This window comes from Mustela putorius, unplaced genomic scaffold (genome assembly GCF_011764305.1).
Source record: "Mustela putorius furo isolate JIRA1106 unplaced genomic scaffold, ASM1176430v1.1 tig00003875_pilon_pilon_pilon, whole genome shotgun sequence".
Taxonomy (NCBI): Eukaryota; Metazoa; Chordata; class Mammalia; order Carnivora; family Mustelidae; genus Mustela; species Mustela putorius.
In genome coordinates this window covers 4722844-4740409 of record NW_025422026.1, presented here as the reverse complement: position 1 = coordinate 4740409, position 17566 = coordinate 4722844, and the positions used below count along the sequence as shown (strand labels likewise).

General features: G+C 50.3%; 1 protein-coding gene across 5 annotated transcripts in view; it reads left to right on the top strand.

Annotated features, from left to right (window-relative positions):
- ZNF592 (zinc finger protein 592) overlaps positions 1–17566 on the top strand; it is a 46564-nt gene that overhangs the window by 14926 nt on the left and 14072 nt on the right. For 4 of the 5 annotated variants that reach the window (XM_045067302.1, XM_045067303.1, XM_045067305.1 and 1 more), the window contains 2 exons: positions 1786–1869; positions 12046–14305. In XM_045067302.1, coding sequence (XP_044923237.1) covers positions 12065–14305 — 2241 coding nt within the window. In that variant the 5' untranslated portion in view covers positions 1786–1869; positions 12046–12064. The remainder of the gene's footprint in view (positions 1–1785; positions 1870–12045; positions 14306–17566) is intronic. The other variant, XM_045067306.1, reaches the window with a different exon arrangement.

The following is a 17566-nucleotide window of genomic DNA, read 5'->3' as shown; positions in this document are numbered from 1 at the left end:
GACGTTGGCCAGTGGTCACTTTCCAGAGGTTCAGTATTGAACTTAGCCCTGCAGGAGCCCAGGGCACACAGACAAGTGCTGCTTTGGGGAGACCCCTTCCCACTGGCAAATCCCATCACCTCTCAGGGTCTCTGTGCTTATAAAAAGTGAAACACAAATTATGCTGCAAACTTGCCAACTGCTTGACTATGAATAAACCTGTGTGGGAACCTGTGACTACCCTTGAGCAGTCTTAGTTCTGGGCAGGTGAGCCCGTCAACTCATTCCTCCTTTCTAGTGGCGGAATACCTTTCCGTGAACACAGCGGAGCTTACACAGAGACAGTGGAGACGAGCAGTTATAGAACAGGTCAGGGGGCGGGAAGGGCTTCTAAGAGAAGATCGGGAAAGGACTGGGACTGATGGCGAGCGGGGGGAATGGTGCGCACACCGGTCATGGAAGGCTCCCGACGGAGGGACAATTGAGTAAAGACCTGGTGGCAGTGATGAGGGAGGCCCGGAGACCTGAGGGGAAGGATGTTCTGAGCAGAGGGAACAGTAGCCCCAAAGGCTCTGAGCATTGCCATGCTTGAGGAACAAGGTGGAAGCCTGTGCCCGCCTGGAGCCACCTGGCTGACAGAGAGAGGCGTGGGAGATGGAGGCCGTGGAGGCCGCCCTGTGCGAAGGCTGGAGTTCACCCTGCAGGAGACGGGCAGGCACTCCAGGAGAGGAGGAGTGTGGTCTGCTGGGTGTGTTAGGAGCCGCGCTCTGGCTGCCGTGTTGAGAGTGAGCTGTAGGGGCAAGGCGGGCAGGCTTTCGCAGGGACCCTGGGAGAGAGATGATGCTGGTTGGAGGCAGGAGGAAATGGTTGCATTTGGAAGAGTTTTGGAGGAGCACTTGATGGGATTTGCTCTTGGACTGGAACCAGGGTATGAAGGCAAGAGGGCACCTGAGGAGGCCGGATCTGGCCTAAGCGACTGGAAGTACAGAGCGGTCACCATCCATAGGGGGAAATTGAGAGTTAGGCTCGGACGGACTACGTTTGAGCTGCCTGTCCGCGTAGAAACCCGAATGTAGAATTGAGGAGATACCAGCTCAGAAATAGGGGGTACCTGTAGTAGGGCTTATGAAGTAGCAGGAGAGAGAATATTTTACTGAAGTTACTGTAGCAAAAGTCAAAATTATGCCCTGAGAGGAGTAAGGGAATCAAAAGGGAGCACAAAGGAGCCCACCGAGGGGACCACAGCCAGAGCCCCTCTCCCTTCCTTGCCTGGAAGCCAGTGCTCTGATGAGCCTTCTGTGGCACCCCCGATGTGTGGCTGCTGGGTGTTTGCAGTGGGGCGTGTGCAGGGCCCTTGGGAGCAGGGGCTGGGCCTTCACTTCGTGTCCTCAGTGCCAGGCGTGTCTTGGCATCTGGGGGAGCTGCCGAGGTAGATGAGCTCAGCGCGCACCTACCTGTCCGCCTCCCTCCCTCTCTCCTTCTCTGTCTTCCTTCCCGCAATTTTTTTTTCCTAAAATTTTATTTTTAAGTAATCCCTACACTGAACGTGGGCTTGAACTCACAATGCTGAGATCAAGAGTCACACACTCCACCGGCTGAGCCCGGTGCCCCGACCCTCTTCTTTCCAAGCCCAAGTTCTCCCGGTGTAAAATGAAGAGGATGGACTAGGCCAGTGCACTGGAATCACTGGGGAAGCTCTAAAAAAAAAATGCAGGGATCCATCCCAGACTGGTCAAATCTCGATTCCCGAGTAGGAGCTTGGGGTTCTGTGTTTGAAAGTCACCCCCCCATGTTGTTCTTTTGCAGTCAGTCCAGGAGCAGTCTGCAGACGTGTATTTGGAAGCCACTGGACCAGATCATTTCTGAGGTCCCCTTCAGCTCTAACATCCTGTGAGTCTTGTTAGAATGTTTGCAATATAATTCTCTTCCTGGGAAGTGGGATTTTTGCTTGGGGTGGAAGGGCCTGGAAGGGGAGAGGAGAAGCTGCCTCTGGGGGCAAAGTGTACCCTGGCAGGACAGACAGGGGCAGGTGTGTCAGCTGGGGTTTGGGGAGGCATTGAAGAACGGTCCTGGGAGGGACCGCTGGGGAGGGGTCTCTGAGTAGTGACAGCTTACTTGCCCCTGGGAACCACATGTGTTAGGTCTCAGAAATAGAGGTAAAGGATGAGACCCCAACTTTGGAGAGGCTTTATAGGCTGATGAGAAAACTCAGGATCCCATCTTGCTGTGGGAATCGCTGCTACAGCAGAAGGCAGGGGAGGAGGGCAGGGGATTGGTGTCTCGCATTCAGAGAAGGCATGTGGAGAAGGGGGCCCTGGAGCTGAAGCTTTGGGCAGAGGAGGTGTTCTCAGGCAGGTCTGTGTTGGGGGCCGGTGGGGTGGGTTGTCGGGTGTTCTGGAGCCAGGAGGAACAGCCCAGGCCCTGACACAGAGGCAGTCTGTGAGAATTGCCCGTGAATGAAAGGCACCCTGGGAAGTCGCTGGGGAGGTGGGCAGAGACCAGATGGGAATGGGCTCTCCACGCTGGCTAGAGACAAGGAGCTATCTCCCGGAGGGGACGGGCATCTTGAGGAGGACATCTCTGTGATCAGATGCATGTGTTACCGTAACCACTGTGGCAGAGTGTGCGTTGGAGGGGGCTAAGACCAGATGGAGAAGACGACAAGCGAAAAGCTTTGCTGTTTTGCCGGGTCCATTGTCCAACGGGACACCTGCTTTCTTGTACTGCTGTGTGTCTCTTTGGGTTGCCCTTTGCTGACGATTAGAGTACCAGATGCCTCGTGGAATGAAGCACCGGCTGCTGACCGACTCAGAGCGCCCATGCCTGGGGCCCCTGAGACGCACAGGCAGGCTTCGGTGTGTACTCGGGCGGCAGGGCCAGGTGTATGGAAGAGGGTCCGCTTGTCCACTTCAGGAGTTAAGTTTTACGTAGAAATTCATAGTTTTAGGTTAATTTGCCCAGCCGTTGTAGCCTGGCCTATTCAAGGGCTCAGAGATCCTTCAAGTTAGTTTAATTTTCTTGATAAACCGAAGCCTGCCCACGAGCTTTTCATAGGTAATTGCTGACTGCGTCAGGGCAAAGCCGTTCTGGGGCTTCACCATTTCTTACTCTTCTTGCTCTCCCGTTCCTGGCCTGGGGCTTCGTTCTGGGTCTTTCCCCGTCATCTGATTTCAAGGAGCTCCCTTCTCTACCACCCATGAGCTCAGTGCCCTTCTCTCCCCATTGTTCAGCCAGAGTCCAGCTAAAGCTCCTGCGAGGACCGTCGGCAGCAGCTTGCTCTCATGCCTGCTCCCTTGTTCTGTCTGTCTCCTTGCCTAGCTTCCACTCCTGGGACAGAAGTTCGCCCCAGCGGGCCACCAGCTCAGGCATTTGCTTCCACTCTCAGCTTCTTCTAAGTAAGCGTGAGATTTCACTCACTTGCGGTGTGCATCAGACAGCTTGACTTACCCTTTGCTGTGTTTTCCCTGGACTGCTCCTTCTGAAAGAGAAAGCAGAGGATAACTTCCACTTAAACCCTTTGTAAACCCTTAACTTTTATAACAATAATTGAACACGTATCGTTGAGTGAACAGATTATATCAACACATGAGCCGTATTCAGTCACGTGAGGGAGCAGGGTGAAGCGTTTGCTCACAGGTTATAAATACGCACACACCTGTCGTGCTAGTCCTTATCCAGCAAGCAATGGCAAATTCGAGGAAAGTCAGTTTTGTGGTTTCCAGTCCAATGTTCCTTGAATCTTGCCTTTAACTTTCATCCTATAAATCTGTCACATGTCGTTTGCTACTTTGTCTTATTAAACAATATACTGAATAGAGATCAGATTTTTCTTAATGTTTTCAGAGTGCCTCTGCCCCCTTGATGTCCTGTTTCTGAACTTTTATTAATCTACCATTACCGAACTTAATATTAAGGGAAACAGATGACCTAGTTTAATGTTATTTGAAATTCAGAGGCTTCAATGCTGAGGGAAAGGAAGCTCATAGGTTTAGTGACAATTCTTGTTCTTAGTTCCTCAGGCCCCCCCCCTTTTTTTTAATTTCTGGATTCCAATAAGTGTGCATGTTACTACATTTATATATTTTGCCTGTAACAACTTCAGTGTATTTTCTTTTCATTTTGTTTCTTTCTTTTTTTTTTTTAAAGATTTTATTTGTTTGAGAGAGAGAGAGAAAGAGAAAGAGCACGAGCAGGGGAGGGGGGTAGAGGGTGAGGGAGAAGCAGGCTCCTTGCTGAGCAGGGATCCAGGATGCCAGCTCAAACCCAGGACCCCCAGATCATGACCTGAGCCGAAGGCAGAGGCTTCACCGACTGACCTCCCACCCCAGATGCCTGTTCAGTGTATTTTCTGACGAATGAGTAAAGTTATGTCTTATTTGTGTACATCTCTTATTTCCAACTTCAGAATGCTTCCCTTTCCTCTCTACTATTTTAGGTGTGAGGTGTGATGAACACATGTACGCGTCAGTTATCCTCTCCCTCTCTGCTAAACCTTCATCTCTCCAGAATAGAAGAGTTCTAATTTTTAAGCTCTTATTAGAAAGCTCTCCCATCTTGGGGCACCTGGGTGGTTCAGTGGGTTAAAGTCTCTGCCTTCGGCTCAGGTCATGATCTCAGGGTCCTGGGATTGAGCCCCACATCGGGCTCTTTGCTCAGCAGGAAGCCTGCTTCCTCCTCTCTCTGCCTGCCTCTCTGCCTGCTTGTGATCTCTCTCTGTCAAATAAATAAATAAAATCTTTAAAAAAAAAAAAAGAGAAAGAAAGCTCTCCCATCTACTTTATAACTTCAGGCTTATCTCTTAGGACCTATTCCTATGCTGCTGTGTCTTTCTTAAGGTGCACGGAACCGATACTGAGCAGCCCAGCCTGCTGTGGACCCTAGTGGTTTTGAGTAAGGGCAGGATCACAGGTTGTGTTTCGTTTCCAGTATTCTTTCTGATCATGTGCGGTGTTTTCTGGGCTTTTTGGGATAAAACATGCAACGTTGGCTGCAACAGTGGCCAAGTCTCTTTACTGAACAGCGTCACTGAGAACTCTTTACTTTAAAAGTGTCATTAGGATCACTTTTCCCTAAACGTCCCTTCACTTTGGCTTCACTGATGCCCCTTTACCGTACTTTCACCCACTCGTGCAGCCTCCTGAGAACTCACTGTCTTTTAATTTCGCCTTTTGACTTCTGCAACAGTTTCAAGACCATTTGCAGTCTTGAAGGTTTCACTTTATTGCTTGATGGTATAGTTACAGAAGGAGAATGCTGTGGTCATTCCCAAAGCCTACTGGACACAAGACCTCCTTTTTAAAAAATTTTTTTCACAGGCCCTTGTTCAGTAATGGTATGTATGTACGCATGTGGGTATGTAACACATATATGTGTATGTATTTATTATGTGTTACATACATATATCTTAACCCACTGAGCCACCCAGGCACCCCAGTAGTGCTGGTTTTTGTTTCTGTTTTGTTTTGTTTTGTTGAGAGGGTGGCAGAGGGTCAGAGGGAGAAGGAGAAAGAGAATCCCAAGCACGCTTCTTTCCCAGCTGGCAGCCCAAGGCGGGGCTTGATCCCACAACCCTGAGACCAAGACCCTGGCCAAAATTAAGAACCAGATGCTCAAATGAGTGAGCCACCCAGGTCCCAATAGTGGTGTTTTTAATGGCTGGTTCCTAGGACCACATGTATGGATACAGCTGGGTCCCCTTATGGGTGGGGGAGCTACAATTCTCGGTAACTTAAGGAAGTATTAAGCTTGAGTCCAGAACTGGTCCGTGGGTTTAAAACTCCACTGTTCATGGTGCCCTGTAAATGACAATCACAGTCTCACACACAAAACATACATTCACCCAAGTTGTATGGAATTCACTTTTTTTTTTTTTTTTGAATTCAGTTTTTTAAAAAACATTTTTTTGTGAAATTCTGACATTTAGATTCTATGAAGAGTCTGCCTGCTTGTTCTGCCCTAGTCCTCTTGTTCCTGCCCCCTCAGAGAACTCTTAGTCAGACCTGATGAGAGCCTTTCGGAATTAAGGTGTTCCCCCTCCCTCATCTGTTGACATGTTTACTTAAGTGTTGGACAAACATTTCTTGGGCAAGTAAACGATCCTGTAATAAACAATAGGGATGGATCTATTGATCTGCCAATCTATTTTCAGTGTCCCCATCTCCCTGCAGGGAAGCTCCTCGGGAGGGCACAGCCCCGCCTATCAGCCCTGGTGCCGCTCTCTGCTTCCTTGGTGTGACGTACATGGTAGCAAGGGTCGCCCGAGTAATAGGGACCAGGAGGCGGGTGCCTGCCTTGCCTGGTGACAAGACACCCCCAGCTCACTTGCTGGGCTCACCATGCCTGGATCTTGTCTGCTCTGGTACTGCCAGGGCCGGCTTTTTAGGTTGGTCTTCATGGACACGGGGCAGAGGCCAGACCCATGCTCTGGTCCCAGACACTGTCCCCTGGCAAAATGGGCAGCACTGTATGAAGTTTGCTCTTTCCAGCCCGTAGCAGGTCACAGAGACATGCTAAAGCTTTGTACCTGGACTGCACATCGTGTGTCAGTTACTGTGTGTCAGTTACGTTAGGGAACTGGTTTTCCAGCCTGCGGTCCCCTGCTGAGGCACACCGGGTGTGCTTTCAGAATCTTATGTTAGTGATGTTTGGAGTCCTCCATAAAAAGCTTCTCAAATGTTTTTGGCCTTCCTAATTCCTTCTTTTTGTCTATTAAAAATATAATTTAAGGGCGCCTGGGTGGCTCAGTGGGTTAAGCCGCTGCCTTCGGCTCAGGTCATGATCTCAGGGTCCTGGGATTGAGCCCCACATCGGGCTCTCTGCTCAGCAGGGAGCCTGCTTCCTCCTCTCTCTCTCTGCCTGCCTCTCTGCCTACTTGTGATCTCTGTCTGTCAAATAAATAAATAAAATCTTTAAAAAAATATATAATTTAATAAAATTACATAAGCAGTACAACTTGAAATAGTTTGATAGTTTGAAAATGCAGATAAAAGAAAGAAAATAATCTCACCTGTTGAGATACTTCTAAGATTTTAGAGTGTTCCTCTAGCCCTTTTCATAAACGCAGTATATAATGAAAATCTTTTGTTTTTTTTTAAATTTGTTTGCTTTTAATTTAATTTTTTTCAGTGTTCCAAAATTCATTGTTTATGCACCACAACTAGTGTTCCATGCAATATGTGCCCTCCTTAGTACTCACCACCAGGCTCACCCATCCCCTTACTGCCCCCCCTAAAAATCTTTTGTTTTAAATAGGATTGTACTATATATGTATTACAGTATCCTCCCTCCCCCCCACTTTGTATCAGGAGCATAGCTATAAATCTTGTGCTGTAATGATGTCTAGTATTTAGTTGTGTTAACATACTATAATTTATTGAACCAATTCTCTCTTGTTGGAACTTTGGTTGTGGCTCATTTTTTGTTATGAAATTATTTTGTTATAAATAATCCTGCAGTTATTCTTTGTCATGTGAGTCTCTATTTCCTTGGGATAAATTTCTGGAAGTAGAATTGTTGGGCCTTATGTATGCATTGCTAAATTGCTCTTAAGACAGGGTTTATCGGGGCACCTGGGTGGCTCAGTGGGTTAAGCCTCTGCCTTCAGCTCAGGTCATGATCCCAAAGTCCTGGGATCGAGCCCCACATCAAGCTCTCTGCTCTGTGGGGAGCCTGCTTCCCTCTCTCTCTCTGCCTGCCTCTCTGCCTCCTTGTGATCTCTGTCAAATAAATAAAATCTTAAAAAAAAAATCTTTGAATCTTTAAAAATCCTTAAAAAAAAAAAAAAGACAGGGTTTATCAATTTATACCATCTTTAGAATGCTTACTTAGCAGGGGCGCCTGGCTGGCTTAGTCCGTTAAGCATCTGACTCTTGATCTCAGCTCAGGTCTTGATCTGAGAGTTGTGAGTTTGAGCCCTGCCTTGGACTCCACGCATGGAGCCTACTTAAAAAGAAAGAAAGAAAGAGAGAGAGAGAGAGAGAGAGAGAAGGAAAGAAATGCTTACTTTTCCACATCTGTGCCAATCCCAGGAATTATTAATTTTAAAATATTTTATTTATTTATTTCAGAGAGAGCAAGAGGAGCAAGCGTGTGAGCACAAGCAGGGGGAGTGGCAGGCAGAGGGAGAGGCAGACTCTCTGCTGAGCAGGGAGCCTATTGTGGGGCACGATCCCAAGACCAGGTGTCCCCAGGAATTATTTTTTGAAAACCTTGGTCAATTTAGTAAGCCTCAAATGGCTTCTCATTATTATTATTTTTTATTTTTTTAAAGACTTATTTATTTATTTGATAGAGAGAGACACAGTGAGAGAGGGAACACAAGCAGGGGGAGTGGGAGAGGGAGAAGCAGGCTTCTCGCTGAGCAGGGAGCTGGATGTGGGGCTCGATCCCAGGACTCTGTGATCATTACCTGAGCCAAAGGCAGATGTTTAACAACTGAGCCACCCAGGCATCTCAGGCTTCTCAGTATTTTAATTTGTATTTCTCTAATTCCTTGTGAGGTAGCAACTTTTTAATGTATTCACTGTCCACTTGTGTTTCTTTTTCTAATTGTGTGCTCACCATTTTTGTTCATTTTCCTAGTGGGCTGCTTATCTTTTACTTACTTCCTGGCCTTCTCTATAGTAAAGACATTAATGGGAGTCACTGTCACATTGCAGATAATTCCTGTCGTGTACTGCTCTTTGCCTTTTAACTTTGTGCTGGCAGGGTTTTGATGACTACAACTTTTTACTGGGGACTCTTTCTCTGCAGTTTCTTCCTTTGCTTTTATAACAGTACATTTTGAGGGACGCCTGGGTGGCTCAGTTGGTTAAGCAGCTGCCTTCGGCTCAGGTCATGATCCCAGCGTCCTGGGATCGAGTCCCACATCGGGCTCCTTGCTCGGCAGGGAGTCTGCTTCTCCCTCTGCCTCTGCCTGCCATTCTGTCTGCCTGTGCTCGTTCTCTCCCCCCCTCTGATAAATAAATAAAATCTTTAAAAAAAATAACAGTACATTTTGATTAATTTCTCTTTTCTACTTATAAACAGTGTGATACTTTGGAAAAAGGTTTAAAGAAATGCAAACAGGTACACCATGAATCCCTTATTCAGTGCTGTTGATTGCGGCTGTTTTTGGTTTTCCCTATGATGAGTAAATAGAAAACAGGTCTTGATCTTTGGCTTTTAAAAGTGTCAGCTTCGGTATATAAGATCCAAAGGTTAGAAAGGGTTTTCCTGCTGCCAGTGTTGAACCGCCATAGCTTTTCCCTGCTCTGAGTTTCCTAGCAGAAGATACCTTCCCTTCCCTCTGGCCGTTCTCCGCCAGTTCCTGAGATCGACCTGTGGGAGAGCATCACTTTCTTCTGTTGCCAGACCTCTCTGCCTGCGGCCCCTGTGACTTCCTGGCAGGCAGCAGTAGGCTCCCAGCTAACCCTGGCTCTCACCACCCAGCTACTGCCTCTCCTCCCTCACCAGCTTTCTGCAGCTCCTTGAAAACACCAACCCATTCTGCCCTTCTCCCTCAATCTTTTTTCCCCCGCTAGATTGTAAAAAAAGGTGGGGGGGAGGGGGAAAGAAAGAAACGTACACAGCAAATATCACAGAGGCACTTCCCTGTAGTTTGGGTCAGCCTGCCCATTCAGGGATGTTGGTGCTCTCCCGGTTGCCAGTGCCCTCCCCTTGCTGACGGGCTCCTGTTACCAGGAGACAGTCATTTGTGTCCAGGAGCTTTCCATCTCATTTCAGAGTGAGATGCTGCCTGTCGTATTTAGTTCAGATAATTGGTATTTCACTTTATTATTACCAACCATAATTAGATGTATTCCCAGTGGTGGGTATTTTTCATTTTCTGTGGGAACTCTTAAGCAGGCAGATGTGTTTTGTTCGGGGTTGGAAAGGGGGGGCAAGAAACCGAACCTGCGAACCTGTTGATCCCAGGGGCTGGTAACAGATACACCTGTGCTATGCCACCTGCTCCTCTGTGGGTCTTTTTTTTTTTTTTAATTTTTAAAGATTTATTTATTTGAGAGAGCGAGACTGTGAGTGGGGGGAGAGGCGCTGAGGAGAGGGAGAGAGACTCTCAGGCAGACTCCCCGCTGAGCAGGGGCTGGGTCCCAGGCCCCTGAAATCATGACTGGAGCCAAAATCAAGAGTCAGATGCTCAACCAACTGAGCCCCCCAGATGCCTCTCCCCTGTAGTTCTAAGTGGGTTCCCCCCCTTTACTTACCCCTCTTAAAATTATAAAAGCAATCTGTCAGCACAAAGAGTCCTGAAAAATAACCCGCCAGTAGTCCCACCACCCTGCATAATTCCTTTTCCTTTTCTTTTAATCTTGGCTCAAATACATACTTAGTTTTACATTGTTCTAGTCTGACAACGTTTTTTGGTGTTAGTTTTTTTTTTTTTTTAAACTAAACATTATAAGTGAAATTTCTTTTTTTTTTTTTTTTTTAAGATTTTTAATTTTGGGGGTGCTTGGTTGGCTCCATCGGTTGTCTGCCTTCGGATCAGGTCATGATCTCAGGGTCCTGGGATTGAGTCCCTCTCTGCTCAGCGGGGAGCCTGCTTCCCCCTCTTCCTCTGCCTGCTGCTCCCCCTGCTTGTGCTCTCTGTCTCTCTGTCAAATAAGTATATAAAATCTTTTTAAAGAAAGGAAATTATAAAAAAAGATTTTTTATTTTTAGTAAACTGCCTCCAGCATGGGGCTGGAACCCAACAGCCTGAGATCAGAGTTGCATGCTGCCCCAACAGAGCCAGCCAGGCGCCTTAGCGCTCTAAGTGATTTTCCATGTTGCTGTGTAAATGTCATCATTAGGATTTTTAATGGCCACATAATAGTCTATCAATTATTTAATCATTCCGTATTCTTGGACATTTAGATTCTGTGTGTGTGTTTGTCTCTTTTGTGTTGTTTTAATAACACCATATACTTCCGTGTGTAGCTTTCAGGGATTTTTGTCGTTAGGATAAGAACATTGGCCTTGGGGCTCCTGGCTGGTTCTGTGTAGCCACTGCACTGCTTTCTGGGAGAGAGTTGTGTGGTTCTGCGTTCAGACAGGTTTTCAGCGTAATCACAAGGAATAACGAGAGGCTGTGCGGCTCTGGGATGCTGAGGCAGGTGCAGAATTCAGGGTTGAGCAAGGGAGGTGGTGGGGTTTCCTCCTAACTCCAGCAGGCTGGAGCCAGCGAGCTGAGCACTGCAGTGGTTTCCTGATGCTAGGCCTCTTGCTAGGACCTTGGCTTTCCTTTCTCTCAGTAGTGCTGTGGTTCTCCTGCTCCAGAGCATGAAGGAAACAGGTGGCTTTGCTTTTCTTTGTCTATTAAGTTAGAATAAAATTTGGGGCTTCCCTGACACTGTTCACTGGACCATTTGATAACAATGTGGGACTTTGAGAGTCGCTCTGCCCCTTACATCTAGGATCCATTCACTAGCCAGTAAGAGTTTTGGGTGAAAATGAAGGAACCAAGCAGACACTGCCTCGAAAAAAAAAAGGCCTAGGAGATGATGTAATTTGTTGGAGTGAGTTTGTGGGATAGCGTCAATCCTGGTAATAGCAGATCATTTTGGATTTGATTGAATTCATCCAGCAAAAAAGCCAAAATTACAAAGTTAATGATAAAATATTAGGAGTTAATTTAGCAGAAGCCATAGCCACATCTCATCTATGAATCAGAAGTTTTCCAAAGAAAAGAGGTGCTGAGCTGTGCTTGTTGTTTTTTAAGGTCTCAGGGCTTGGGCTTTGCTAGTGCACGTGGTCGGGGAGTGTGGCTAGTCCCTGAGGCACTGAGGCAGGGCGATGGAGTGTGCTCACTCTCTGGCCGTGCGGCCGGCCGGGAGCTTCCAGGTGCTGATGTTTAGGCCTGGCCAGGCAGGCCTGTCCCTGCTCTATAAGACTCTCCACCCCACCCCCAGAGCCCCCAGCATTCTGGAAACCTGTTGGAGTAAAAGTCAGGTGTGTGACTTCCCAGAGTCGGGTCATGCGTGTGCATCCTGGCCGTGTGCGTGTGTGTTGGTATGATGGACACGATGCTGGACGGAGTCCAGTGGGATCCTAGGGATCGCTGATTCTGTTCTGTTTCTGTTGTAGCCCTTGCCAGCATCCAGCCATGGGGGATATGAAAACTCCAGATTTTGATGACCTTCTGGCTGCCTTTGACATCCCAGACCCCACCAGCCTTGATGCCAAGGAGGCCATCCAGACCCCCAGTGAGGAGAATGAAAGTCCCCTCAAACCTCCAGGCATGTGCATGGATGAGAGTGTGTCCTTGACTCACTCAGGATCATCCTCCGACGTGCCGGCCGTGAGCGTCATTGTCAAGAACACCAGCCGCCAGGAGCCGTTTGAAGCGGAGAAGGACCACATTGCTCCCAGCCTCCTCCACAATGGATTCCGGGGCTCGGACCTGCCTCCAGATGCCCACAACCTGGGCCACAACTGTGGGAAGTTTGATTCCACGTTCATGAACGGAGACAGTGCCAGGAGTTTCCCCAGCAAGCTAGAACCTTCCAAGTCAGAGCCGTTACCAACCTTTAACCAGTTCAGTCCAATCTCCAGCCCAGAACCCGAGGATGCCATCAAAGATAATGGGTTTGGAATGAAGCCCAAGCACTCTGACGGTTATTTTCCACCCCCTCCTGGGTGTGGGCCTGTGGGGGGCCCAGTCCTGGAGGCTCTGGCTAAGTTTCCAGTCCCAGAGCTCCATATGTTTGATCACTTCTGTAAGAAGGAGCCCAAGCCGGAGCCTCTGCCCTTGGGGAGTCAACAGGAGCGTGAGCGAGGACAGAAGGCGGGGGAGCCTCCCAAGGAGCTGGACGCCAGTCGGTTCTTTGGGGAAGCTTTGGAATTCAACAGCCACCCCAGCAACAGTATTGGAGAGCCCAAGGGGCTTGCCCTGGAACTTGGCACCTGCTCGTCAGTCCCCCCAAGGCAGCGTCTGAAGCCAGCTCACTCCAAGCTCTCCTCTTGTGTTGCAGCCTTGGTGGCCCTGCAGGCCAAAAGGGTGGCCAGTGTCACCAAGGAGGATCAGCCTGGCCACGCCAAGGATCCCTCAGGGCCCACTAAAGAGGGCTGCAAAGGTAGCCCCAAAATGCCCAAGTCACCAAAGAGCCCCCGGAGCCCTCTGGAGGCCACTAGAAAGAGTATCAAGCCATCAGACAGCCCTCGGAGCATCTGCAGTGACAGCAGCAGCAAAGGCTCCCCTTCAGTGGCCGCCAGCTCCCCACCAGCAATTCCCAAAGTCCGAATCAAAACCATTAAGACGTCATCGGGGGAAATCAAACGGACCGTCACGAGGATCCTGCCGGACCCCGACGATCCTAGTAAGTCCCCTGTTGGGTCGCCTCTAGGGAGTGCCGTCGCCGAGGCCCCGAGCGAGGTGCCAGAGGACGAGGTCGCTGCCTTGCCGGCAGTGGCACACTCTCCTGAGGGGGGCACGCATTCCGGGAGCCCCCAGGGTGACAAGAAAGGGGATGAGAGCACAGCGAAGGCCAGCGAGTCTGCATCTCCCTGCGGTAGCTTGGGGTCCCGGGTCCCCAAGGGGGCTGCCCCCGGCTCGCAGTCCGGCAAGAAGCAGCAGCAGAGTGCGGTGCTGCAGGCCTCCGCCCCGGCCCCTGCCAGCCTCCTGCCCAAGGCCGTGCACCTGGCCAACCTGAACCTCGTCCCCCACAGTGTGGCCGCGTCCGTGACGGCCAAGTCCTCGGCACAGCGGCGGAGTCAGCCGCAGCTCCCCCAGATGTCGGTGCCCCTGGTCCACCAGGTGAAGAAGGCTGCCCCGCTGGTGGTGGAGGTCTTCAACAAGGTCCTCCACAGCTCCAACCCCGTGCCCCTGTACGCGCCAAATCTCAGCCCCCCCGCGGACAGCAGGATCCACGTGCCGGCCAGTGGCTACTGCTGCCTGGAGTGCGGGGACGCGTTTGCCTTAGAGAAGAGCCTGAGCCAGCACTACGGCCGGCGGAGCGTCCACATTGAGGTGCTGTGCACGCTGTGCTCACAGACGCTGCTCTTCTTCAACAAGTGCAGCCTGCTGCGGCACGCCCGCGACCACAAGAGCAAGGGGCTGGTCATGCAGTGCTCACAGCTGCTCGTCAAGCCCATCTCCGCGGACCAGATGTTTGCGGCCGCCCCCGCCGGCACCCCGGCCCCCGCCGCCCCGGCGCCGCCGGCCTCCCCCAAACCTGGCCTCCCCCCGGGCGCTGCCAGCCCGACCCTCCCAGCTTTGCCGCTCTACCCGGACCCCGTGAGGCTCATCCGGCACGGAGTCAAGTGTCTCGAGTGTCACAGGCAGATACGCGACTACATGGCTATGGCCGCCCATTTCCAGAGGACGACGGAGGAGAGCGAGGGGCTGGTAAGCAGACGCTCCCTGCGACGGCTGTCAGCCCCTGGTTTTCGCGAGCTCCATGATTGGGCATGGAGAAAAGCTCCCTGAGGCGGGGGCACTGGTGGCATCTTAGGAGTCTTAGAAGAAGACGCCGGCTTGATGGTTAGTGACCCTCTGTAACGCAGAGTCCTTGGGATTTACTGGGGAGAGGGTCCTGTCCCCAACTCCGGGGAGACTGAACATTCACCAGCTGGGTCTGTGGCCACGCCCCACGTCGGGCTCAGCTCCCAGGCTCCTGGGTGGGCGGGGGGCCCCTGTCCAGCCGGGGCTGGTCTCTGGGAGGTGTCAGCTCGGGCTTTGCACACGCCCGGTGACCGTGGTGGACAGAGGTAGGGCATCACCGCCCTGCTCCTCAGTCTCTGCTCTCAGAACGGGGTGCGTACGGAGCTGTTCTGCGTGGGGAGACTGCTGGAGGGCCGAGGCAGGGCTGAGGCCCAGGCTTTGGGGCCCTCTTCCGTCCGCATTCGCACCGCTCTAGGAAGGCAGCTGCGCTCATCTGCTTGTTCCAATTCTTGGCTCAGCTGACGAGATTGGTTTTTGTTTTTCTGAAGACAGTCTGTGCCGAAAATACCCTTTGGCACCCTTGGTGTCGTGGCTGGCTGTACTGGCCCGGTCCCATGAAAGTAGGCCTCCAGACACGCCTGCAGAAGGCTCTCTGCTTCCTCCTCCAGGTGACTCTCCGGGACCCAGCCAAGGCCGCCCCTCCCTGCACCTCCCTAAGCCAGGGCTGCGGAGGCCTTGGAGGAAAGCAAAGCCGCTCTTTACTTTAGTTCAGCAGGGGCCTGCGTACCTGTCTGCAGCAGAGGAGCCTTGCACAAGTGTTCCCAGTGTGCTTGGGCCGGAGGGAGTCTCCCTTGTCAGACCCAGGGGTGCCTCGGGGAGTCGCACTGCTCCTCCGGGGCCCACGTAGTTGGGCAGGGACAGGGCTCACTGCCCACCTGCTGCAGGGTGAGGCCAATGAAGTTTGGGGCTAAAAGGCTTGTAGACGTGGTTGCCCAGAGGGCCTTAGAGGGACTACCTCACTGTGACTCGGGGCAGAGGGCAGGTGCCTTGTGGCTGGGACATTTGAGTTAGACGTGCAGGAAAAGTTGGGGGAGGGGAGGGTGTCCAGGTACAAAGTATGGAGGTGCGGGAAAGTGCAGCGTGCGCCTCAGGAGCAGAGCTGTGGAGCCTGGGGTGTGTGGGGGTGGAGACATGAGGTGGAATTGGTGGTCTGTGGTCCTTCTGTGGGGTAGCTGGGCTCCCTGTCCCCACCTTTGCCCTCTCCTCAGTTTGCCCTGTGCTTCTGATGAGTCATGGAGTTGGCGACCCCGGCCCTTCGTTCTTCGGCTTCAGTCTTCTTGCTGTCCCCGCGTAGCTGTCCCCGCCTAGCTGTCCCTGCATAGCGGACTGCTTCTTCTAGGTTATGTGATCAGAACCGTTGCCAGCAGAGGTCTGATGCTTGGTGCTTTTCCACCATTTCTCACCTGCCTTCTAAAATCCGAGCCCTTGGAGGTTGGGTTGTAGGCCCCGGCTGAGACCCCTCCCATCGTGCATCTTCTCCTCTAGCGGGAGCTGGACCCGCAGACAAGAAAGGGAGAGGAAGGCCGGCAGGCTTCCCTCAGCCCAGCACCATTCCCCACAAAGTCCCCTGCTAATAAATGTGGTCTCAGGGAAAGGGCACCATTTGAGGTCTGGGGTCAAACCTGACCTTGCTGGCTGGTGGACTTGAATTTCCCGAGACAGTTCCCGGGTTTCCGGCCATGTGCGGAGAAGCGGGTAGATGGATGCAGTGGGGCTGGGCTTCGCTCTAGTAGGTGCTGGGACTGTGGGGGAGCACACGCAGGCCTTCTGGCTTCCCCCCTGCACTGGCTACCCTCCCCTGCAGGGGCTGGAGGGCAGCCCTTCCTGCATTCCCAGGCACTGTATTTGGATGTTGTCAGCACAGACAGTTTCTTCTTGGCCTTAAGCTTTTATTTAACTATGATGTCATTGTCACATCCAACAAAATGAGCAGTTCCTTAATGTTATCTAATACAAGTCCATATACAAGTTTTCCTTTTATGTAAAAAATGATCTTTTTATAGTTGGGCTTGTTTTGAATTAGGATTCAAACATGGACCACATGTTAGCATTTGTTTTTGTCTTTGTTTTGTCCCTTGAATTTCTCAGTCTAGAACAGTACCACTTCCCACTCCATCACACCAGACCCCTGTTTTGTTGTACATAGCACTGATTTGTCAAAGAAACTGGTCCATGCGTCCTGAGAATTTTCCAGGACGATTATGGGTTTGACTGATGCTTCCTTATGCAATTAATTTGTTCTTCAGTACCCGGTATTTTATCTGTTGACCAGAAATTGGCAATAAAGACTAGAAATAGGCAGTTTTGTGGAGGGAATATCACTTTCTTCATATTTCATGACTTCAGGGAGGCATAGAGTCCTTGATTGTCTTGTTTTGTTTTTTGTTTTTTGTTTTTTAGATTTATTTAACAGAGAGAGAGCAAAAAAGAGCATACAGGCAGGGGGAGTGGCAGGCAGAGGGGGAGGCAGGCTCCTTGCTGAGCAGGGAGCCCCCTGCCCCGCTTCCCCCCCTTCGCCCCCTGCAGCTTGGGGCTCAATCCCAGGACCCTGGGATCATGACCCAAGCTGAAGGCAGCTGCTTAACTGACTGAGCCCCCCCGCCGTACCCCAGATTGTCTCAGTTTTAATGATACTAAACAAGATCAGTGAGTTTAGATGGGGATGTTCTGATTCCTTCATTGTAGAGTTCCTTATCTTTTACCTAATTATTTTAGTATTCATTAATAATTGCTCCTGGAGTCAGTAATTTTATGAGTTGAAGAAAGGAGTTTTATAATTTTAGTATTTCTTTCTCAGTTATTAGCTGGAGTTCTGTGTAAAATATCTTTCCATCTTTGATGAGGACTATTTGGTTACTTTGAAGTATAGTTTATGTTGGGAAATGGGATATATACTTAATTTATTTTCCTTAGTTACCAGTTTTTTCAGTAGTGAGTTGATGTCCTGACAGTCTCCAATAGTGTATTAAGAGTCTGTCCTTTATTATTTTAAAAAAAATTGTGGTAAAATGCACATAGCATAAAGTTTACCATTTTCATCATTTTTAAAAGTGTATACAGTTCAGTAGCATTAAGTACATTCACACTGTTGAGCAATTTCCAGAACTGTTTTCATCTTGCAAAACTGAAACTCTATACCCATTAAAGAGCTCCCCACTCCCCCTC